The sequence below is a fragment of the Canis lupus genome, chromosome 6 (genome assembly GCF_048164855.1).
Source record: "Canis lupus baileyi chromosome 6, mCanLup2.hap1, whole genome shotgun sequence".
Classification (NCBI taxonomy): Eukaryota; Metazoa; Chordata; class Mammalia; order Carnivora; family Canidae; genus Canis; species Canis lupus.
The window spans coordinates 16,534,659-16,559,507 of NC_132843.1; the positions used below are offsets into that span (position 1 = coordinate 16,534,659).

Consider the following 24,849-nt stretch of genomic DNA (forward strand, 5'->3'; position numbering starts at 1 on the left):
GAAGAGAAGAGATGTAGTTCCGGCCGCGGCCGCGCCGCCATCTGTCACCTCAGCCCCGGCGCCCGCCGCGCGTCGCCCCAGCCCCGCCGCCTGTCTCCTCGGAGGAGGCTGTTTCCCGGTCCTGCCATCTGTCTGCCCTGTGTCCTCGTTGCTGGCTTCTCTTCCAACATGGATCTGGTCGGAGTGGCATCTCCTGAGCCGAGGCCCGCAGCAGCCTGGGGACCCAGCAAGGTGAGTGGCGGTCGGAGCTGACGCACCTGCCTTGGGTACCCGCGCTGGTCCTCTCAGGAGGCCCGGAGAAAGTGTCAGGCGCCCGGGCGGCTCGGCCGGCGACTCGGGAGGGTCCGAGCCGGACCCTGGCGACCTCGGAAGGTGGGGCACGGGTAGCGGGGCTGCCAGTGGCCGCTGTCGGCGGTTGGGGCTCGCTCTCGAGTTCTGCGCCTCGACTCCTGAACCTCCCTAGCAGCTGTCTGGGCCGGGCCCGGTTAGAGGCTCTGACGTTTGAGGGGAAACAAGCATGATCTTGTTTGTCACCGGCCGAGCGAGTCAGCCGAGTAATGCACGGAAAGCCCGACGGGAAGGACACATTGGCAGCTGTTTCCTTAACTTGACAAATGCGGTTATCCGACTTGGGCAATTTCTCGTTTTTGAAGCAGTGAATATTGGGTAAGTCCAGGGCTGATACTCCTCTCCCCCGGGCTGATACTCAGGTGTACACTACCTACTGTGGAAAAAAAAAAAAAAAAGGTTATGAGTTCTTATTATCTGCATAGGCTTTCAGGTTTAAACTCTTTTTCTGTATTAACCACCTATTACGTTTATTTCACATTTGGTTTTTGGTTTTCAGACTGCCCCTTTGCATGATAATTTTGTCAGAGGGATGAAAAGACTCTTCTGCCGCTTTATTGAGGGTTTGTTTGAAAGCAGGATTGCTTCAAATTAAGGGATGCTTCAACTGGGATGTTGTGTTCCTCAAATTAAGGTTGGAAGGAGTCCAACTTTTATTAGCTTCCTAATTGTTTTTCACTTGCTGTCACGGAATATTTGTTCCTTTTAAAGGATCACTTGTTTTATTTATTTATTTATTTATTTATTTATTTATTTATTTATTTATTTATTTTTGGATCACTTGTTTTATTAGATCTTTAGGCTAGGTCGTCTTCTTCTTCTTCTTCTTATATTTTTATTTATTTATTCATGAGAGACACAGAGAGAGAGAGAGAGGCAGAGACACAGGCAGAGGGAGAAGCAGGCTCCATGCAGGGAGCCCGACGTGGGACTCCCATCCCGGGTCTCAAGGGTCATGCCCTGGGCTGAAGGTGGTGCTAAACCGCTGAGCCACCGGGCTGCCCTGAAAGTTTAATTAAAGTTAACTTTATGAAAGTTCTCATACAACTATAGGGAGAATTTAAAATAATCTATTGGCAAATGTTGTATCTACGTGTTATTTTGTGTCATTTCCTTCTATTAAGCCTTGTTTATGAGGCCAAGACCAGTAGACATAAAAAGAAAATTAGTAGCCAGATACTAATAAATATATGCTTTATATGTTAAGTTCTTACAGTTAAGCACCTAAAGGCTGATTAAAATGTCAAATAAAAAAAAATGTCAAATGAGACAAACATTGCTCAGAATACCTAATGTCAGGGCATCCCTGGTGGCCCAGCAGTTTCGCACCGCCTTCAGCCCCAGATGTGATCCTAGAGTCCCAGGATCGAGTCCCACATCAAGCTCCCTGCATGGAGCCTGCTTCTCCCTCTGCCTGTGTCTCTGTCTCTCTCTCTCTCTCTCTCTCTCTCTCTCTCCCTCCCTCTCTGTCTGTCATGAATAAATAAATAAAATCTTAAAAAAAAAAAAAAGAAGGGCAGCCCCGGTGGTATAGCAGTTTAGCGCTGCTTGCAGCCCAGGGCGTGATCCTGGAGACCCTGGATCGAGTCCCACATCAGGCTCTCTGTATGATGCCTGCTTCTCCCTCTGCCTGTGTCTCTGCCTCTCTCTCTCTCTGTCTCTATGAATAAATAAATAAAATCTTTAATAAAAAAAAAGAATACCTAATGTCAGTATATGTGCTGTCAAAGCGAGCGCTAGAATACCTAATGTCAGAACAAATTTCACTTACAAAACTAATAATAAAATATTTGTTGTCATATTTTCATTTAAGTATGCATCATCAGAAATATAAAATTTCATTTTCATCATTTAACAAAAAGAATGATCCTGGAATTTATTGATGTTCTACTGGAAGACAGCATTTTCACAGACCAAACAGTTAGTTAGGCTGTATGTATTTCTTAATGCTTTCTTCCTCCAATCTCTTGGAAGACCTAAGGGATTATCGAAGGCTTCGTGGAGGTGGAGATTTGAGGAAGGTCTTGAAAAATGGAAAGAGTGCCAAAGGCCAGCGATTCTCAAAACTTTTTGGTCAGGATGAATTTATACTCTAAAATATCATTGAGGACACCAAAGAATTTTTGTTTATATCAGTTACATCTTTTAATATTTGTCATATCAGAAAGAAAAGTGAAATAGTGAAGAATTTTTTATTAGGTGATTTCAAAGTCATCATATGTTAATACAAATATAATTTTCATTTGTAACCCCCCCATTTTCTAAAAAAAAAAACAAACAAAAATAGTGGTTTAGTATTGTATTTTTGCAAATCTCTTTAATGTCTGATTTTTTTTTTTTGAGATTTTATTTTTTTGAGAGAGAGAGAGCAAGCAAGCAAAGAGCATGAGTGGAGGGAGGGGCAGAGGGAGAGGGAGCCTGACTAGGGGTTCCAACCTAGGACCTCAGGATCATGACCTGAGCCAAAGGCAGATACTTAACCAACTGAGCCTTCCAGGCATCCCTAATGTCTGATTTAATAGAAGACTTTTGTGATATGTTTTAGTTGAAATATATGAAGGGCAGCCCCGGTGGCACAGTGGTTTAGCTCTGCCTGCAGCCCAGGGCATGATCCTGGGGACCCTAGATCGAGTCCCACATCAGGCTCTCTGTATGATGCCTGCTTCTCCCTCTGCCTGTGTCTCTGCCTCTCTCTCTCTCTGTCTCTATGAATAAATAAAATCTTTTAAAAAAATGTATGAAGGCATGGAGGGGTGAAAGTATGCCATAATTAGCATATAATTATTGTTATTTACGCATAGGGTACATAAGGGCTGAGACTAGAAAGATAAAGTGGGTCAAATTTTGAAAGACAATCCTTGTTGAGGAATTTGGATTTCATACTGCAGGCAGTATAGTGATTTGTTTCTCACATTCCAGAACTAGGTGATTAGGGAAGCAGTATAGCAAAATGCTGAGGGCAGCCTCTTAAGTTCTACTGCCTTGGTTCAAATCGTAACACTTCCATCTACAGTGTTATTTTGAGTTAAAAAAAAAAAAAAACCCTTCTGTGTCTCAGTTTCTCAATCTATAAAATGGGGATGATAGATAGAGATATTGATAACTACATAGTGGTTATGTGTCTCAAATAATCTATGCAAATTATACATATTAGGCAAATGACTCAAATATAGTGAATATTCCAGTCTTGTCTGTTACTCTGTTGTCATTGCAAAATGTGGTTGACAGATCTGAGTTAGAGAATACAGCCATTTGCCTTTTGGATTCTGGACTTTGAAACTGATCAGACCAGACATTTCTAGGTTAGGACGCAGCATTATGTATTCTTTCTAGAGGATTCAGAAGTCAGCAGGAGTCATTGGCCAAGAGAAAGCTGTATTCTCTGGATTACAGAGAACGTCAAGATTCTAGACCTCAAAATCCTCACCAGGAGACTGCTCATTTGCACCTGAAGATCTGAGTGAATGAAAGTCACATCAGACCTTGAGAAAGCCTTCCTTGTATTCCCCACATCTGGCTTTATGTGAGGCTGGAATAATTCTGCAGTAGACTAGTATAGGTATGTTCTGGGGGCTGGGTGCATCTCATTAATCTCCAGATGAGGTTAGATAAAACTTGATTCTGATTCACTTAGTCATAAGTATAGTTATCATTTGAGCTTCATCCTAACAACCTGAACCAATTAAATTCCTGAACTTCAATGCTATAGAACCTGAACAAGAGTGGTAGGCCAGCTAGAGTACCTAAACTTGATTTAAAAGTTCCATGGCTAAAACAGGGTGTCTGGGTGGCTCAGCCAGTTAAGCATCTGCCTTCGGCTCAGATCACGATCCTGGGTCCTGGGATCAAGACCCTTATCGGGCTGTCTGCTCGGCAGGGAGTCTATTTCTCCCTCTCCCTCTGCCCCCCACCCCCAGCTCCTATTCACTCTATCTCAAATAAATAAAAAAATTTTAAAAAGTTTTGTGGCTAAAACAGATATCATATGCTATATTCTAAATTCTAAATTAGACACCAGCAGTAGTTAAGGAATGGGTTTGGACTTTATCCTAAAGGTAGTAGGAAACATGAAAACAAAGAGCTTTAAATAGGGAAACTGAACTAATCAAATCTGCATTTTAGAAAAGCTGGTGTGCTATATATGGTGTGGAAAATGGAAACAAGCAGGACTGGAAGCAGAAAGATGAGTTAGGACTCTCTTAATAGAGTAGCCTGGTAATGGGAGGGTGATACCTTGGAGTAGAATCTCAGAAGGAAGATAGAGAAAGCTAGGTCAGTTCAAGAGATTTAGACATATTATTCAATATTAGTGGTCTTACTCACAAGTGTAATCATTTCCTGCTGCTAAGGAAAGCTTGCCCCCTCAAAAATTAGGAATTGTGAAATAAACTTACGGTTTGTATTTCAAGAGGGCTGAGATAGTTATGCCATTGAGGAAGTCCAACTGGCTGATCGTCCAAGAAGAGCCTCACAGAATATTGCTTTGTTGTAGTAGTATTATTTCAAGACTGTTTCTTAGCTTCTAAAGTTCAGAAATGTAGATTTTACTGTTTGTCATTGTTATTTTTGTTTCAACGTATCCCCAGATGTCTTGAGAGCAGCTGACATACACTTTACACATGTAGAAGACTTACTCCTTAAATTAGAATGAGGTGTAACTTCTAAGTGGGCTTTGAACTGTACTAGTTGGTGTAGTCTTTTCCTAAAAGAGAATCTACAGGGGCATCTGGCTGGCTCAGTCCGTAGAGCATGCGACTCTTGGTCTCTGGGTAGTGAATTCCAGCCCCATGTTGGGTATAGAGATTATTTAAAAATAAAACCTTTGGAAAAAGAGAGAGAGAGAGAGAGTCTTCATGGGAAGCCAGATTAAAAGCAGAAGATTATTTGGTGAGCATGCAATCAGAACAAGGGTGGTTGCATGTACTCATCAGATAGTGGGGTAATGCTATAATGGCCTGATGTTCCTCCTCAACTAAAAAGACACACCTACTGAACAGGTTAGAAAGTGCTTTGACAGATTTAATTTCCATTTATCTTTGATTAGATTTGAGCTGGGAGATATTTTTACCTTTTTTTTTTTTTTTTTTTAAGATTTACTTTAATTGAGAGAGAGAGAGAGAGCACAAGAACACCCGTCTGAGCCGGGGGTAGGGGGCAGAAGGAGAGGGAGAGATATCTCAGGCAGACTCCTCGCTGAGCATGGAGCCTGATGCAGGGCTCAATCCCGTGACCCTAAGATGACAACTTGAGCCGAAATCAAGAGTCAGACACTTAACTGACAGATACTAGGCATCCCAATGACTTTGAAGATGATTTCTGTAAGTAGGTAATTATTTTGGGTTGATTTTTTTAATTCTCTAAAGATAGCTTTATTTTCAAGTTTAGAAGGTACTTTCATTTTTATGAATTAACCCCTCCTTTTCTTTAAATAGTGTCCATGGGCTACCCCTCAAAACACAATATCTTGTTCCTTGGCTGATGTAATGAGTGAACAGCTGGCTAAAGAATTGCAGTTGAAAGAAGAAGCTGCTGCTTTTCCTGAAGTTACGTAAGTAAAATTCATAAAGAATCTATTTTGTCCAGCAGCTTGTTATGAAAGTTTTAAGATTTGATTAGTGGTTGTCTTGACCAATGATTAAGAAACACATTTTGAAAATCAATGCAGTAGAAAGAGCATCATACCAGGAGTTCACTGATATTTGAGTTTTGGTCCTGATTCTGTGATTAGTTGTCGGTACTATCATGGGCAAACCACTGTGTTTCTCTGGATTTTAGTTATTGCAACAGTTGAACCACATGATCTCCAAATTAGCAAATAGTGAAGTAGGATACAGGTTTGATTAAATATTGCTGTTTTATCTTCTCATATATGTGTTATATTTCCAGAACACAGAAGAAGATTTTTGAGTTTCAGTTTGGATTTATTATGGCCCTTTTATTTATTTTTATTTTTTTTAAGATTTTATTTATTTATTCAAGAGAGAAACAGAGAGAGAGGCAAAGACATAGGCAGAGGGAGAAGCAGGCTCCCTTTAGGGAGCCCAATGTGGGACTTGATCCCAGGACTCCGGGATCATGCCCTGAGCTGAAGGCAGATGCTCAATCACTGAACCACCCAGGCATCTCTATTATGGCCCTTTTAGCATTTTTGTGTAGCTCTCTTAATCCTATTTGGTGCTTTTACAAACTCCTGGCATTAGTCAAAGGGCAGCTGGACAGAAGATGAATGATTTGATCGAATTTTTCCCTTTTTTCTTCAGTACAATTTGTAACAGTGAAAAGGCACTCTCTAGTCCCATAATTGGTAGCATGTATATATGCAAGCACATTATATTAATTTATGTTGCCTTATTTTGAACAGTGCCTCTGAAGGACCATTTATTACCGGAGAAAACATTGACACTTCTAGTGACCTAATGCTGGCTCAGATGCTACAGATGGAATTTGACAGAGAATATGACGCACAGCTTAGGCGTGAAGAAAAAAAATTCAATGGAGATAGCAAAGGTACTGTGACCTTATTGTGAAACCTCCATTGGGTGGCAGGAAATACTTGTAATGTGTTCCTAAATAAATCTTCATTTGTTTTTGCCTTTTAAGTTTCCATTTCCTTTGAAAATTATCGAAAAGTGCATCCTTACGAAGACAGTGATAGCTCTGAGGATGAGGTTGACTGGCAAGACACTCGTGATGATCCCTACATACCAGGTATCAATGCTTTTATTTTCTGGGGTGAGGGTAGGACAGGGACATAGGAAGACTAAGTTTTCCAATGGATCCTTGTATTTTATATTTACTCTTTGAATCTTGTTTGGTAATTTGCTATTAGATTCAAATATCTTTTCAGACAACATTGAATGCAGGAATTTAGTCTTTGCTACCTTCACATAAACTTGGCTTGTCTTAATCGCCTTTAGCAAAACCAGTTCCTACTCCCAAAAAGGGTTTTATTGGAAAAGGAAAAGACATCACCACCAAACATGATGAAGTAGTATGTGGGAGAAAGAATACAGCCAGAATGGAAAATGTAAGTTACAGGAAGTATTATCTCTGAATCAAGAGTTTTATTGGGATAAATTAAAAACATGGGATTTTTAAATACAATATTTTATCAACTGCAGTAAAACAAAAAAAACTTTTAAATTAAAAATAAATACAATATCTTAAATTTCTAAAGATATCTTTCATAAGGATGGATCTAAAAATGTTGTAGATGATAATATAGTAGGACCATGAAAACTCAGCCACTAATGAGAATGTATGTCAGAGTAAAATTCTACAATATTAAGAAAACTAGTTTCATTTGCATTGATTCTAAAATTAAGAAATAGTTCTTATGAAAATAGCATACTTATTTTTAAGCATATTATTTTTCAGTAGCACACCTACTCAAAAAACAGAATAGCGGTGATTTGGGGAATAAGCATGGGAGAGAGAAATCCTTTCTACTTTTTGAATTTTTTAAAACTTGTGCCTAAACTACCCCTGCAAAAACAGAAATAAAATATAATTTAAAAACATAGAAAAAGAAACGTTAGCATTCTTCCTCCTTTATAAATCTTATGGTTAATAGAAAACATTTAGACTTTATTTTTTTATTTATTATTTATTTTTAAAGATTTATTTATTCAGAGAGAGCGCGAGAGAGGCAGAGACACAGGCAGAGGGAGAAGCAGGCATCATACAGAGAGCCTGATGTGGGACTCTATCCAGGGTCTCCAGGATCACACCCTGGGCTGCAGGCAGCGCTAAACCGCTGCGCCACCGGGGCTGCCCACATTTAGACTTTAGAACACAAATAAAGTAATGTCTACACACCCAGCGCGGGGCTCAAACTCATGACCTCAAGATCAAGAGTCACATGCTTCACTGAGCCAGCCAGATGCCCCGTAAACTTAATTTTAAATTCTAGAAATAGTCCAGGTCTGACTCAAGAACAATCCTCTCCAATAGAACTTTCTGTGATAATAGAAAAGTTCTATATCCCTGTTAACTAGTAGTAACCGTATTTGGTAATTGAGCACTTGAAATTTGAGTGATGCAACCAAGGAGCTGAATTTTTTATTTAATTTTAATATATTTAACTTTACCCACATGTGGCTACTGGCTACTATATTGGACAATCAGCTCTAGAACATAATTATCATGGTGTGGGCATAGCTTGCTATATTAACCCACTCCTCAAAAATAATTAATTATAAGATTGTATTTCTTTGGTAAGATTTATCTAGCCTTCAAAATATAGTGTGTCCTTTGTCTAATGTAAAAGCAAGGTGCAAAGCATATGCTGAAATACCTTAGTTTTTAGATGTGATTTAGTATTTTCTGTGCTTTTCTTAGTCTTGCTCTCCTTTCTGTTGGGTTTTTAAGTGAGTTATTTTTTTTCTCTGTAATACCAATGGGTTCTGCTTTTGTAGCTTAATTATCGACTAAGAAACCTGTTTCAAGTAAAAACTGGTGTTATTTTTTTCTTATTACCATCCCTGTTTTAAAGCATTCAGATACTAATCTTTTTCTTTTTGGCAGTTTGCACCTGGGTTTCAGGTAGGAGATGGAATTGGAATGGATTTAAAACTATCAAACCATGTTTTTAATGCTTTAAAACAACATGCCTACTCAGAAGAACGTCGAAGTGCCCGCCTCCATGAGAAAAAGGAGCATTCTACGGCAGTAAGTATTTTTATATTTTTTTTCTTTGGTGGAAGGTTCATATTAGAAAACTTTATATTTGGGGAAGAAACAAGACTTCATGTTTGACTTTTTTTTTTCATGAGATTGACTATTCAGATATAATGTAACGGTTCTTAATCACTTATTCAAAACTAAAATTTTAGTGGTCATAATTAAGTTGAATATGAATGTTTTAAGATTTAAAAAATTGTTTCTTGTTACACTATGACATTTATTGTTAATAACTTACTCTGTAATGTTTTATATTAGTGAAGATAGTATCTAATATCTTGAGAATAAAGTAAATTTTGAAACTTTAGAAAAACTAATAGTAACTACAGGAGCAGAGCTATTTAAACTTTGAAGATAAACTAAGATTTTGATTAAGCTAGTGTCTGATTCTTAATAGTTCTTTTAGATATTTACTTTTAAATACATTGGAGTTACAATTAACGGATTGTATTTTGTTAATGGATTGCATTTTGACAGCACTCTTTTAAGAGCCTGCTATACATATACAGCTAGGTAAATTAAATCATAAAACTAAAAAGAAGTATATATTTTGAATGCTAGCTACTAGAAATGGCTCAGAAAATGTTTTGTTATTACCAGTTGTTTTCATTTATAGTGCTTTATCTTTTTCAGGAAAAAGCAGTTGATCCTAAGACACGTTTGCTTATGTATAAAATGGTCAACTCTGGAATGCTGGAGACAATCACTGGCTGTATTAGTACAGGAAAGGAATCTGTTGTCTTTCATGCATATGGCGGGAGGTAAATGAGCAAAATAGAGTACCATGTGTTAATAAATCTTAGCCCCTTCTTCCCATATAAATGGATTTACACAAAATCAGTGCTATATGGCAGGCAGAGTAATTTAAAAGGTGTTATAGAAAGTCTAGACTATAAGGATGTGCAAAAAACCCCACATTCATCCTAATCTCACCATCCAGAGATAACCATTAATCAGTTTGTATAGACTCTGTTAGTCTTTTTTCTATACATATTTTATTTTCTACATTATTGTAATCATACTGTATCATACAGGCTGCTGTAAGTGACAGAGCAAAATTTGAAGCTAGGTTTGTCTCAAAACCCATGGTCTTTACACTCTGGGGTCTTTTATCATCAGATTGAGGGGGATATGCTTAGATAAGTTACTGATTCTTGCCCTTGTAACTCTGATCCTTTAAGAAATACCAATTAAGTAATGCTTGCATCATTTAAGGAAACATCTTTTTTTTTTTTTTTTTTTTTTTAAGGAAACATCTTGTAAAGATCTCATGCCAAATCCTACCCACTTCACTTTTGTTACAAGGGCTTACATGAGTAAAGAATGGCACGAAGAAGGGAGATATTGTTTAAAGTAGACCCTGTTTAGAGAATGTGCTTAAGCCAGGAATGTGAAATCAGTCTGGTCACTTACCATTGAAAATCAGCAAGGCTTACTACCTCAGCAATTCCTTTACCTTAATAATGTTTATAGACAAAAATGTAAAATAGAGTCCAGAATTATTCTAGTTCTTTTTAGGTTCAGAAGGTATTTACTGTATACTTAAGGGGATTCAAACATTTATTGGTTAAATCCTTGCTTTTGGTTTTCTTAACTATTTAGTTAGTCCCCCTTGCTAGATGAGACATGCATGTATAATTGTATATCAAATTATACTGTTAAGTTTCAAAATGAAAAGGATAAAAATGAATATTAAGATAAAATAGCTCAATATTAAAAAAAAAGCTCAACATTTTTCAGGCTGTGTGATCTGGAGCAATTTACTAAAGCCTTTTTATTATTTTTTTTTATTTTAAAAGATTTTATTTATTCATGACAGACACATTGAGAGAGAGAGAGAGAGGCAGAGACACAGGCAGAGGGAGAAGCAGGCTCCATGCAGGGAGCCTGATGCAGGACCCAATCCTGGGACTTCAGGATCACGCCCTCGGTCGAAGGCAGGCGCTAAACCGCTGAGCCACCCAGGGATCCCCTACTAAGCCTTTTTAAAAAACTGACCCTTGTTACCTCATAAGATTTTGTGGTGATAAATGAGATCATATTTGATCATGACTGGTATATAGTAATCTTAATATTTATTTTTCTCCTTTAAGCTTTGTTAACCTCTTCCCAAATTTCATTTAAGGGTTTCATAATAAGACCAGGCAAATATAATGGAATGGCACAAATTAAAATGAGAGATTACTCATGGTAGAAATTAAAACTCTACAGAAAGGATTAAAATGGAAAACAGCCTTCGTGTTATCAACTCTCATCTCACAGATCTTTTCTTCAAAGATAACCACTGTTAAGTTTTTAGTTTAGTCTCCCAGGAATTTTTATGCACATATCCCTAAATTTGCTTATGCAAAACAGATTATATTCTCTGTTCAGAATCTTAATTTTTCAGTTAATAGTTCTAAGCTTCTAGCACCCCATTTTTATAGTAGCACATTCCATTATGTTAATGGTTTTATGGTATAGCAAAGAGGAGAACATTATAACAGTAACTGTTATGGTTGATAAAAGATAATTATATAACAGAGTAAGTACACAGATAGAAATATCCTTGTACATTTACATTGATGTGCTTTTGCAAATATACATTAAGCTAAGTTTTAGCTTTGAAATTACTGGCAAAGACTATGCATTCTTTTTACTTTTGGTTAAATAGTGGAAGGCCTCAATGAATGGAGAGTACCAACTGGCTATTGTAGCAAGCAGCATATCTAGCTTTTTTTTATTTATTAAAATTTTAAAAACATTTCTTATATATCACACCAAAGGTCAGAAACCAAATTGGTGTTTGTCTTATAATTTAGTTTAATTTTTTAAAGATTTTATTTATTCATTCATGAGAGACACCAAGAGAGAGAGGCAGAGACACAAGCAGAGGGAGAAGCAGGCTCCATGCAGGGAGCCTGATGTGGGACTCGATCCTGGGTCTCCAGGATCACGCCCTGGGCCGAAGGCAGGCGCTAAACCTCTGAGCCACCCAGGGATCCCCTGTCAATTTTAATGGTAGGGCAAATACAATTTCCTCTAGGAGCTAGTCCGATCTGCAGGTTGTTGTAGATTCTATAAATGTCAGTAAATACTGACAGATTGCCCTGTGAGAAGGTTAACTAATTTATGCAGCAGTATGAACCTGTTCTCATCCTCATTAACACTTAGTATTATCACACTTAATTTTTTTTTGTTAGTGTAAAAGATGAAAAGTACCATTTTGATATTTTGGTGTGCGTTTATTTATGATTAAGGTTGTACATTTTTCCAAGTACTTCATTGGCCATTTGTATGCCTTTGTCTTGTCAACTGCCTTGTTTATTCTTTGTCCATTTTCCATTATGCTTAATGATACTTTGATATAATGAATGATCTCTCTTTCTGGTGGAATTGATATTGTAATCTGTGCTTGAGCATTTGTGAGTTAGCAAAACTAGATAGCATTCGGTTTTCTACAAGTTTTCTAAAAGTAAATGCTTTTAAAAGTTCGCAAGTTTTCTATGCTGTATAGCAAATTACCACAGACTTAGCGTAAAACAACACTCATTTATTATCTCAAAGTTTCCTTTGATCAGAAGTTCCAGTGGGCATGGCTTTGCTGGACTCTCTGGTCAGACTCTCACAGGGCTATAATCTGGGTATTGGCTGGGTGGTGTTCCTTTTTGGAGCTTAGGGTCGTCTTCCCTGTGGTTTGGTCCCCTGCCACTGTAGGACTGAGGTCTCTGCTTTCTTGTTGGCTGTCAGGTAGGGACCACTCTCAACTTGTAGAGGTCCCTGCAGTTCCTGATCATGCTGCCCTTTTATGAAACAGGTCACTTCTTCAAAGCTAGTAGGACAATCTCTCCCTCCAGGCAGCTAAGACTGAGTCTTAAAGACAGTGGAATGTAATCCAATGGCTATACCATCACCTTTGCTGTATAATGTAAGCTAATCAAGGGAGGGAACTGTACAGAGTGTGTACTCCCGGGACTGGGATCTTGGGGGCCATCTTAGGACTCTGCCTACCATAAAGCTGTCTAGTTTATATCACTTTAAGGTTGGCTAAGTAATCAACAATCATTGGTATAGTAACTGGTGCTTTTCAGGGAATAAAGTATAAAATATGTTTTGTATTTTCAAAGAACTTAAAGCATAGTCAGGAGGAGAACATTACAGCAAGAGCTGTTAGGGTCAATAAAAGAATTACACAATAGAATACACAGTTGTGCAAGTGAGATTTGCATATGGGATAGAAATAGTGAACAGAACAAGAACAGTACCAGTTACATTCAGGGCAAAGGTCAAGATGAAGATCTCAACCTGGATTTTAAACAATAGGCAAAAAAAAACAAAAAACAAACAAACAAACAAAAAACCCAAAACACACAACCCAACAGTATGGTGTTGAGTGCAAAAACCGAATTGCTTTTAATATATACAGTATACCATTTATTAAATTTTTAAAGTTATATACAAAATAACATACAGATTTTTAAATATAGATGCTTGTGTGTGTGTATTTATATAACTTTTAGAAAGACTAGAAAGATACTATTCATGATGATGATTGCCTCTGGAGAGATGGAATAAGGAATAAAACTATCAAGGGTGGTAATTGAAGGGAACTTCAGCTTTATCTGTAACACTTAATTCTTTTAAAATAATGAAAGGACTAGAAATGGGAGGATTGAAATTTAGGCAATGAGAAATTGACAATGAGATGGGAAAGTGTATGTTTAGAGGTAACGGTATAAAACTATACAAGCAAACTAGAAATTGATGAGGATCTTAAAAACTAGGCAGAGGGATGTGTAATTTAATAAGAAACAAGGAATTTTATGAATCTTATAAATTAGACTCTATCCTAGATACCTTCCAAATAAGGAATCTCTCCTATGGTATTTTTTTTTTTAAAGATTTATTTATTTATGATAGAGAGAGAGAGAGAGAGAGGCAGAGACACAGGAGGAGGGAGAAGCAGGCTCCATGCCAGGAGCCTGACGTGCGGCTCTGTCCCGGGACTCCAGGATCACACCCTGGGCCAAAGGCGGGCGCTAAACCGCTGAGCCATCCAGGGATCCCCTCCTATGATATTTTTGATATTATTTCATCTACCTTATGGTTAAAGTATTCCAATGACAGAAATTTATCATTTCAAAATCCAAAGATGTCTATAATATCTTTAAATTACTGGGAATTTTTTTCTGGTATAGAATCTCTGATCTGTCTCCTGAAAATTAATTCACCAATCCCAAATATTTGTATGGCTAATATGTGCTAGGCACTCTTCTAAGTGTTTGGAGTATGGCCATGAATGGCATAAGGAAGGTCCCTGAGTTCATAGAATGTATTCCTCGACATCTCAAACCCCTTCCAAAACAGTAATATGCAAAAAACATCAGATATGTGTTGTGGTAGTTAAAATATACTGATGTCATTGCAATTGGTTGACTACTTTTTATTAGTAGAACAGGAAAACTCTGATAAAGTGACATTTAAACTAAGATTTGAATGGCACATCTAGGATACAGTATAAAGATAGGTGGAAGTACATTCTAGACTAGAGAACAGCTAGTGCTAATGCCTTAAGAGAGGCACAGACTTGGTATCTCTGAGAGCCTATGAGAAAACCAGTACACTGGGAGCACAGTTGTGAAGGGGAGAGAGGAGGCTGGAGAAGTAAGCACAGCTTAGGTCAGGCGAGACTCTGAAAGCCCGGGTAAGGAGCCTACTCTTTAAGTGCAGTGGGAACCAAAGCTGTGATTTGAAAGATCACTCAGACCGCTGTGTGAAAAATGGATTAGAGGAGGGGTAAGAGAAGAAGGAGTAAGGCCAGTTAAAAAGTTATTGTAGTTTAATAAAGTTTTTTTTTTTATTTTTATTTATTTATGATAGAGAGAGAGAGAGGCAGAGACACACAGGCAGAGGGAGAAGCAGGCTCCATGCACCGGGAGCCCGACGTGGGATTCGATCCCGGGTCTCCAGGATGGCGCCCTGGGCCAAAGGCAGGCGCCAAACCGCTGCGCCACCCAGGGATCCCAAAAGTTAGTGTAGTTTAAAAGAGAACAGTGCTTTGCACTGTAACATTTTGCGGGGAGTGGGACAGGGAGGAAAAGTAACAATAGTCCATATGTCCCTGGCATCTATTCAGAGCAGTGTGCAGAATGTAATGCTCTTTTGTAAGAAAGGTTTTATGATTTTTAAAATAAATTTAGTGAACTTAAAAAAAAATAAAAGAGAACAGTGCTTTGGACTAAGGAGGTATAGTGCAAGAATAGGAGAGACCATAGGAATGTCTGAAGGTAAGAGTCAAGGGTGTGTGCTATTGGATGGGATGGATGTAAAAGGGTACATTCTTGGCTAGAGAAGCTGGGTGGTTCCATTTACCGAGATGAAAGTATGAAGAAAGGCAGGTTTAGGGTGCAATTGATAAGAATTTTGATTTGGACATGTTACATTTAAGATGCCTGCTAGACCTCCAAGTGCTGTCAAGGGATCAAGTAAATCGACCTGGAGTTCTGGAGAGTCAGGACTGTGGGTAGAAATGTAGGAGTTACCTGTATATAGATGATATGTTTAAGGCCATAGGGCTTAATGAAATTTCCCGGGTAGAGAAGACAGAGAAACAGTTGGGAGTCCTCTAATGTGAGATGGACTGGCAGAGTAGGAATCAGCTGGGAACATACAGTACAGAAGGAAAGGGTTGAGAGTTTGAGTCATAGCCTATCTTCTGGAAATAGAGTTCCTTCTTCTCCAGATTAACATGCCTTCACATATTTAAAGGTAAATACAGTAGTCTGTCGTTCTGTCCTCCTTTTTGTTCATATTGCCACCACCATGTTTTAAGCCTTTTCAGTGGCTCACTATTGAGGGGCATTATATTAGCATCCTAAATAGGCTCCATACCTCTGGACTCTTCTGCCCCCTTCTATCCTGATATTATCATTGATTTGATCCTTATGAAGTGTGTCAAACCCTTGGTGATTCCTACCACCCTTGGGAGTACATCTGGGCTTCTCACCCATGCAGTCTGGGCTCTTCACACCTCTGCCTCCATCCTATCCCTTAGCTCTGATTTCTTTCATTTCCCCTTTCCAGCCAAGTCTTAACTGTAGTGTTTGCATGTTTGTCCTTCCTCAGACATGTCCTGTAATTTCAACTCTACCTTGTTAATACTGTGACTGTGCTTATTCATAACCTACCCATTGTTTTGGTTGTTTCAGTTGCCACCTATATCACGAAGCCTTATCTGGCCTTCCCAATCCAAAGGGACCTGTCCTATTTGTGTACTTCTTTTTTTTTTTTTTTTTTAAGATTTTTATTTATTCATTCATGAGAGACACAGAGAGAGAGGGAGGCAGAGACACAGGCAGAGGGAGAAGCAGGCTCCATGCAGGGAGCCCAATGTGAGACTCGATCCGGGGACTCCAGAACCATGCCCCAGGCCGAAGGCAGGCGCTAAACCACTGAGCCACCCAGGGATCCCCTATTTGTGTACTTCTTTTATTTTCTCCTGCCTCTCCTTGCATACTCATGGGGCAGGGACCCCTTTACTCACCTTTTTGTCTGTTAGAAGTGAAAGAGACATTTAATTTTTTTAAAATTATTTTTATTCATGAGAGACATGGAGAGAGGTGGATGCACAGGCAGAGGGAGAAGCAGGCTCCTCGCAGGGAGCCTGATGTGGGACTCCATCCCAGACCCTGGAATCACACCCTGAGCTGAAGGCAGACGCTCAACTGCTGAGCCACCCATACATCCTGAAAGACACATTTTAAAAAGTTCTATTTTGTTGCTTTTGTTGAATTTTACCCATAAACCATCCCAGGTAGATTGTAGCCTATTTTAAAGTATGTATGTTTGCTCTGTTCCTCAAGTTTATTTGATAGTCATTAAGTGAAGATTCTATTCTCGATTGTTGAAAACTGGTTGACAATTTATTTGAAAATGTTTTCTTTAAAAAAACCAAATCCTAAGATTTTATTAAGACCCAAAACATGAAAGCTTAAAAAAAAAAAAAAACCCAAAGCTTGACATTCTTAGAGAAGACAGAACTGCATTTGTATCATAGAATTTTATTTTGAAATTGTTTTACTTATGAGCTGGCAACTTACACGTTTTTTTTCTTCTTCCATTTAGCATGGAGGACGAAAAGGAAGATAGTAAAGTTATACCTACAGAATGTGCCATCAAGGTATTTAAAACAACCCTTAATGAGTTTAAGAATCGTGACAAATATATTAAAGATGATTTCAGGTTTAAAGATCGCTTCAGTAAACTAAATCCACGTAAGATCATCCGCATGTGGGCAGAAAAAGAAATGCACAATCTCACAAGGTAAAGAAAATCATTGTGCTAGAAGTTATCTAGGGTAATTACCTTTTTATATTAGACCTACTAGCCAGGCAAAAAAAATCCATGCTTTCTTTTATATTAATTTGTGGAAATTATGGAAGGCCTTGAAATTCTAGTATTTAATGAGGCTTTCTATAAGAAAATATTTCCTGAGTATAACCTGAATTCATACTTTTAGAATGAATAGGCATTTTCTGTATTCTTTCCTTAGTAAAGTTTGAAGGAAACAAAGTCATTTTTTCCCTATGACTATATGCTATCATTGTTCAGCTTCCAATTAGGCTTGTGTTAAAGAATGATTTGCCTTTTTGTTTCAGAAAATATTTATTACATCTAATGTTTGTTAATTTGGTAGTGGCAATCTGACCAGTCAAATTGCATTTTGCTTCAATTTATTAGACTTGGTTCTCAATTCCCTAAGCAGAATTTATCAACATATTTATCAACCAAAGTAATAGTAATCTTTCTCATTAATAAACCTTCCATATCTTAATCTCTAGTAAAGGCTTAATTTTTGTTTGTTCTAAAGATGTTTGCTTTCAAATGTGATTATCCATATTTATTAGTTGCAAAATTCTTCTAATTAGTAGGACTTGTAAGTAGAATAATTTTCTAAGAGGTCTTGCTACCCTTCAATCTCTTTTCTATACTTCTCAGATCTCATTCCTGCCTTTCTTAAAATTCTTCAACAGCTCCTATAGTCTTTAGTGTAAGTTCAAAGACTTTCTCTGGTGTGGAGCCCACCTGTCTCTGTAACCTCAACCTACATTGCCCTTCCTCTGACTCAAGATCCAGCTATGTTGATTGATAAACATTCCCCAGATGGACTCTCTTGAATGCCTCCATGCATTTCCACAAACCGCTTCTAGCCCTAGACCAGTGTTTCCCCACACTGCCTTAATTTGGCTAATTCCTATTCAACCACTTCTTTTTTTTTTTTTTTTTTAAGATTTTATTTACTTATTCATAGAGACACACATGGAGAGAGAGAGAGTGAGAGAGAGAGAGGCAGAGACACAGGCAGAGGGAGAAGCAGGCTCCATGCAGGGAGCCTGACATGGGACTCAATCCTGGATCTCCAGATCGCGCCCGGGACTGAAGGTGGTGCTAAACCACTGAGCCACCCGGGCTGCCCTCAGCCACTTCTTATACTAAGTCATCCTTGATGCTGCGTGCTCCCGTGGCTCCGGCCCACAGCCCTACCCGTGTGTGTGCCACAGACACTGCGAACTGTCTCCTTCCCTGTCTGTGCCTCCCAGCAGTCCATGGCTCTGTAAGGGGTATAGGCCGTGTTTTACTGTCTCTGCATCCCTTGCCCCCCGGGCAGAACCTAGTGGCAGATCATTGCAGCCCTTGGTAGATATTTGTTGAATAAGAGAAATATTCTCTCCTTCTGATTTTTACATTCTTAATTCTTTCTTTCTGTGTAGAATGCAGAGAGCTGGAATTCCTTGTCCAACAGTTGTACTACTCAAGAAACACATTTTAGTTATGTCTTTTATTGGTCATGATCAAGTTCCAGCCCCTAAATTAAAAGAAGTAAAGCTCAGTAGTGAAGAAATGAAAGAAGCCTACTACCAAACTCTTCATGTAAGTTGTGCTTTCTAAAGCATTCACATACGAGTTTATAAAAATATTGTCTAAACCTTAAAAAATGTCCTAAAATAGTACTATTTTAAGGTGATGTAACAAGAACAACAAACTGAAGTGTGTGATAGACTATTGACACTGAAGAGTTATATTTATATCAACATGCTGTTGTCTTGAGTCACTTAAAAGTCATAGAGCTAAGGAGCCCATGAAGCCTTACTGGTTTAGCATTAGTGACACAGAAGCATGAAGCTCTTATTCACAAAACATTCTATTAAATAAAAGTTGACATTTCCACATGTACCAGATGTCATGCCTCATTAGTTTGTATGCCTTCTTGAATGTCTTAGCTCTTAGCAGCTAAGAAAATGCCTGTCATTGGGCAGTTGGCGGTATGCAGATTTGGTCTCATTATGAGTGATGGTAAAAACTGAAGATGGGAGAGAGTGGTCTCTCATATGTGCATAGGTCTTAGAATTGGGAAGTGCACCTCAGGAGCCTTGAGGCCATTTATGCTTGGAGACAGCAACTAAATTCTATCTGAGGTCCTTCCCGCTTAAGAAAATGTTACTAATACTGTCTTCATTCCTCTGTAGTGTTTTTTTTTTTTTTTTTCTTTAAGTAAACTGTCCCCCCAACATGGGGCTTGAACTCATGACCCCAAGATCCAGTCACATGTTCTACCAAGTGAGCCAGCCATGTGCTCTGCCTCTGTAGTTGTTTGAGTTGAACAGTAGAGAAGCCTCTGTGCTTTTTATGTGGTTTCTGCATGAAGCGCTCATGTCTTGCAGCAGCTGATATGATTATGAAAGTGTTATCCCAATACTTTTTTAAGATAGAGCTAGGGAGATAATCCAACATTCTCTGCTTCCAATAGGAAAGGAAAATTGAAAGGAAAATCAAGTTCATTTTTCAGGTTTTGTTGGGCGGTGGGATGACTGGGAAAGAGATGAAGTAGTGATAACACTTTCTCTATTTTATTCTATTAAGGCTGAAAATAAAACATTAATGCTTATTTCTGCCATAAGAAATCAATAATGAATATATAATGCCACTTAATTTATAAAAATATCTCTTCCTTACTATGTCTGGCAAGAAGTACTTTTTACCTTGTATAAAAAGGTGAAAAAAAAATTTTCAACCACTTTCCTTTGGTTAGTGGCCATAAAATGGTTGCTTTCTTATCCTGTGGGGAACCAGGTCTGCTCCTTGGTCTCCTGATCTCATTGCTGTCACATAGACGAGGAAATAGAGTGTCATACTTATCTACCCCTTTTTCTCAATGTTCCCCGACCCTGCCTAAAAATAAAAGACAAAAAAATTCAATCTTAGACTGCACAAAGAGGAAATAAGTTCTTTAATGTAGCTTTGCCTTCCTGGAAAGTTTTGGTTGGCACAGACATTTTAGTTACATAGGTAAATTAGAATTGTTGCTTATGCCCTAAATGTCTGTCTTGCCTCCTTACAGTTGATGCAGCAGTTATATAACGAATGTACACTTGTACATGCTGACCTCAGTGAGTATAACATGCTGTGGCATGCTGGGAAGGTGAGGAGCACATTTTGTTAACATTCACATGAAATGACTTGATGTAAATTACTAAATGTGTACTGAGTGTCTGCTCTGCATTGAACTAGGTCTGGTTGATTGACGTCAGTCAGTCTGTGGAACCAACCCATCCTCATGGCCTGGAGTTCTTGTTCCGTGACTGTAGGAATGTTTCACAGGTGGGCATGCAAACTAATATATCTTTTTTTAGGATGTAACAAATACAAATAGTTTTCTCACCCCTGAGATAAGTTGGATGATTGTTTTCTTAGAAATTGAAGGAAGGGTTTGATTACCGACTACTTTCGAGATAAAGATACAGAGATCAATTTGTCAGAGTTCATTTTCAACAATAATTTGATGGCATGCCTCATATTTGGGCTATTAAATTTGCAAGGGAGTGAGTTTTTATTTTGACTGCAGATATTTAAGCAGTCAAGCAGATGTTTAATACATACACAGTGCTTTGAGCACAGCTCTATTAGCAAGCCTACATGCCTACTGCCATTGTTATTACTATTAAAAAGAAAATAGTCGCCTTAGTGGTATTGTGTCTGATTACTGGTTCTGTGAGTTAGAGCAAACAGATGAGGGAAGGGAAGGTAAAACTCAATAATCAACAGAATTGAATCACATTTATTTGCTATTTCTAAAGGAAATTAATTGTTAGCAATAGATTCAGGTAAGAATAATCTTTCTAAATGATAGAATAACTTCATATTGGAAATAATTTCTGAACCTACTTGAAGATTTTAATTCACAGGATTTAGTGAATATTTTGAATCAATACATTCAAAGCAGTGCCACCCAGTTTTATACATACCACTCATTTATAGCTATAGAAGCTTATATTATATGTAGCTATACAATGTATATAGATTAAATCCAGAAGGCCACAGGGATATGTTCAATAAGACAAATAGCAAGTAGAACCTGAGCAGCATAGTTAAACTTGAAATGAGAAAATCTGGTTTAAAAATTTTGGAAGGAATTCACTGGTATCTTACAAGTTTACTGTTCTCTGGTATTCGTGTTCAAGAGAACCCTGCTGTGTCTCCTACTGACTTATATTTCTTTAATAGTTTTTCCAGAAAGGAGGAGTAAAGGAAGCCCTGGGTGAGCGAGAACTCTTTAATGCTGTTTCAGGCTTAAACATTTCAGCAGATAATGAAGCTGATTTCTTAGCTGAGGTAAATGTTTTGCGGCGTTGCCTTGCTAATGGAGAACTAGATGGAGTAGATAGCTGAAACTCGGAACTCATGTTATATATATTTTTTTAAGGTTTTACTTATTTATTTGTTTTAGAAAGAGAGAATGATGACGAGGGTTTAGCAGAAGGAGAGGGAGAGAGAGAATCTCAAGTGTAGAGCTTGACACAGGGCTCGATCTCATGACCCTGAGATCATGACCTGAGCAAGACCAAGAGTTGGACACTTAACTGACTGAGCCACTCAGGTGCCCCTCATTTTATTCTTTTATCCCTTCAAAAGCAAAATTAGAGATTTTTCTTTCCTTGAGATGTTTTCGGTCCTCTTCAGGCTTAAAACTAGACTCACAACAAAACACTTCAAGTTTGGTTAAGATGGACAAGTAACACCACTTCCAGTGTACTGTTGCCTCTATTTTTGAATGAGGAAGCAGACTGGGGAACACTCTGGATGATACTGCTTTCTGCATCTTTATCTTTATCTTTCTATAACACGTGGCCCCTACCTTTAACTGAATATACAGAGTTAGCTGTGGTCATCCTTAGAAATACCAGTCATTACAATATGGATCTACAGAACCATTAAAAAAAAAAAAAGCTTCCTCCAGAGAAATTCTCTTAAAATTAAACAAAAACTAAAAAGTAAAATAGCAGCTAATTACTCCCAACAGTATACCAAAGCAGAGAGTGATTATAGAGTCTGTTCTAGAACTCCTCAGTATGATTTGAATTTGGCGAAGCTGTGCTGGAACTTAAGGGTAGAAGGGAAGTAACAGGAAGATGGTAAATCTGGCCTCTAGTACAGTACAATTGCTCAGTAAGTAGGTGTTACTATTGTTGAACCAATGTTAGAATTTCCTTTTTCTTGTTTCCTGAAAGCTTTATAGAGTACACAGTAAGACCTGTGATCCTGGGCAGCCCCGGTGGCTTATCGGTTTAGCGCTGCCTTCCGCCCAGGGCATGATCCTGGAGACCTGGGATCAAGTCCCACGTCAGGCTCCCAGCATGGAGCCTGCTTCTCCTTCTGCCTGTTTCTCTCTTTCTGTGTGTGTCTCTAATAAATAAATAAATAATCTTTAAAAAACAAAAAACAAAAACTGTGATCCTAGCTGCTAGCTTGATAAAGACACTAAATATGGGCCCTGATAATACAGTCAAGTACAAAACAGACACATGTGTGTTACCCTGTAATGTGTATTTGTGAGACACTGTAATGTGTGTCACACACACTAATTCTAATTCAAGGCCAGCATCCTTAGGAATGACCTAGTTTTAATAGTAAAAATACTGGTTCAGTTAGAAGTATGATTTCTACAAAGTAAGATTTTGACAAATGGATTCAATGTATTAATTTTGTAGATAGAAGCTTTGGAGAAAATGAATGAAGATCATGTTCAGAAGAATGGAAGGAAAGCTGCTTCATTTTTGAAAGATGATGGAGGTCCACCAGTCCTATATGATGAATAGCACCAACACCCACTGCTTTCATTGTTAACACAGGGGTGATTGTCAGCTGCCAATGGCAAACGAAGTTATGGGTGACTTGAAATACCAAAACATGAGGAGTGTACAATGGTGCTTCTGTGCTTTTTTTCCCCTTGTAACTCATGTGCCAGATGTGTGGGATTTGTAGTTCAGCATTGAGAGAATAAAATGTCACTACCTCTCATCTTATGAACAGGATAATATAATTCTTTAACAGCTATAGGTTATCTGGCTGAAATCAACCTGATTTTACAGGATTTGTGGTATAAAATGTTTTGATGAGAATTTTTAAAACTTAGGTAACATTTCCAAACATGGGAGGAAAGGACAGGTGTGTTTACAAGGGAGGCTTTTATTACAACATAATTGCTTTTTTCACCTCCCTGCTTTGTGTTACATCTTTCCTCAAATATTTTATTGGCCTAAAATTAGCCCTTCTTTTTTTTTTTTTTTTTCCAGATTGTGATCATGATTCTGTAGGAAAATTTCTTCTCTCTAGAGGTGATATAAATGAAAATTTGGTTTTTAAATGACTGACGGAAATAGAAATTGATTGGTACATCATGAATATAAACTGAATTTTTCTTTTCCATACTCATATTCAAGACAAGGCATCACAGATCTCTGAAAAAAATATATAAGAACGTATTAACTATTCAAAATTTTACATTTAACTTTCAGTTTCTCTACATTTAGATGAAGTGGTTAGGATAAAACTCATGGTGCAGCTGCTTTGCATTTATAATGAAAATGTAAATTATCTGGAAGCATGGAACATAATTAACCATGTTTGACATATTTTTTTTTTTTTTTTTTTTTTTTTTTTTTTTTTTTCATGTTTGACATATTTTAATGAAGTCAGTGAAACAAAGTTCAGTTTACTTTTTATTCAAACTATGTCCTTACTGATTTTGAGAGAAATAGAGCAAGCTAATTAGAAATATTAAATAATCATGTGATAAAAAGTATGTATAAAACAACTTGGGTACCAAATTAGTAATTTGAACTACTGGCCTCAATCTTTAGTACTGGCTGGATGTCACTTCTTTTTTATTTTTATTTTTTTGGATGTCACTTCTTAAAGCAAGCACTCTAGTGGGAAAGTACATTGGCTTTGTTAGGGTTGACTTTGTTAATGACAATGTAATCATTCCTCCTATTACTGAAGTCAGATGGACTCTAGAGACCCAGATTTATGCTACTATTAACCCAAACTTTCTGTCTGGTACTGGAAAGTAACAATCTAAGAATCATTTACACTTGAAAGCTTCTTTAACATTATTTTAAAATGCCAAATATGTTCTTTCTAGAAAAATATTTATTTTTGTTTCTGTTATATAGCTTTTAACTACATTTCAGAGAAGTGTGATCTTTGGATAAATACTCATTACATTTCTGAAATGTTTACTACTCTGAAACAGGGATTTAGATGACTGGTGGTTATTGGCTTTACAGAAATTTCAGAGAACTAATTTTAAAAACCATGAACCATTCAAAAAAAATTTTGTTTTGTTTTCTGACATACTCTGTTTGACAAAGAGCAGCAAACCATTGCTGTGTGGCATTCTTGGAGTGTGCTGTGAACATGCTTTTTAAAATATTAAATATGAAGAGAGCATTTTAGAATTGGTTCTTTGTGTGGTTTCTTACTGTTCTTTATGTTAACTTA

The 24,849-nt window shown here is 37.7% G+C and overlaps 1 protein-coding gene across 9 annotated transcripts; it reads left to right on the plus strand.

The window, feature by feature from the left end:
• RIOK3 (RIO kinase 3) lies at positions 1-24,806 on the plus strand. 9 transcript variants are annotated; one of them, XM_072829027.1, is made up of 15 exons: positions 5-231; positions 3,682-3,907; positions 5,781-5,896; positions 6,710-6,855; positions 6,949-7,056; positions 7,266-7,375; positions 8,875-9,018; positions 9,664-9,791; positions 10,830-10,967; positions 17,134-17,331; positions 18,780-18,939; positions 20,408-20,488; positions 20,578-20,667; positions 21,571-21,678; positions 23,055-23,931. In XM_072829027.1, the coding sequence occupies exons 3-15, from the start codon at positions 5,832-5,834 to the stop codon at positions 23,160-23,162; spliced, it is 1,584 nt and encodes a 527-aa protein (XP_072685128.1). In that variant the 5' UTR covers positions 5-231; positions 3,682-3,907; positions 5,781-5,831; the 3' UTR covers positions 23,163-23,931. The 9 variants fall into 9 exon arrangements, with proteins under 9 accessions (XP_072685125.1, XP_072685127.1, XP_072685131.1 ...); XM_072829025.1 differs by lacking the exon at positions 3,682-3,907 and adding an exon at positions 5,440-5,666; XM_072829024.1 differs by lacking the exon at positions 3,682-3,907 and having other exon boundaries at positions 1-231.
• Positions 24,807-24,849: the final 43 nt, after the last annotated feature.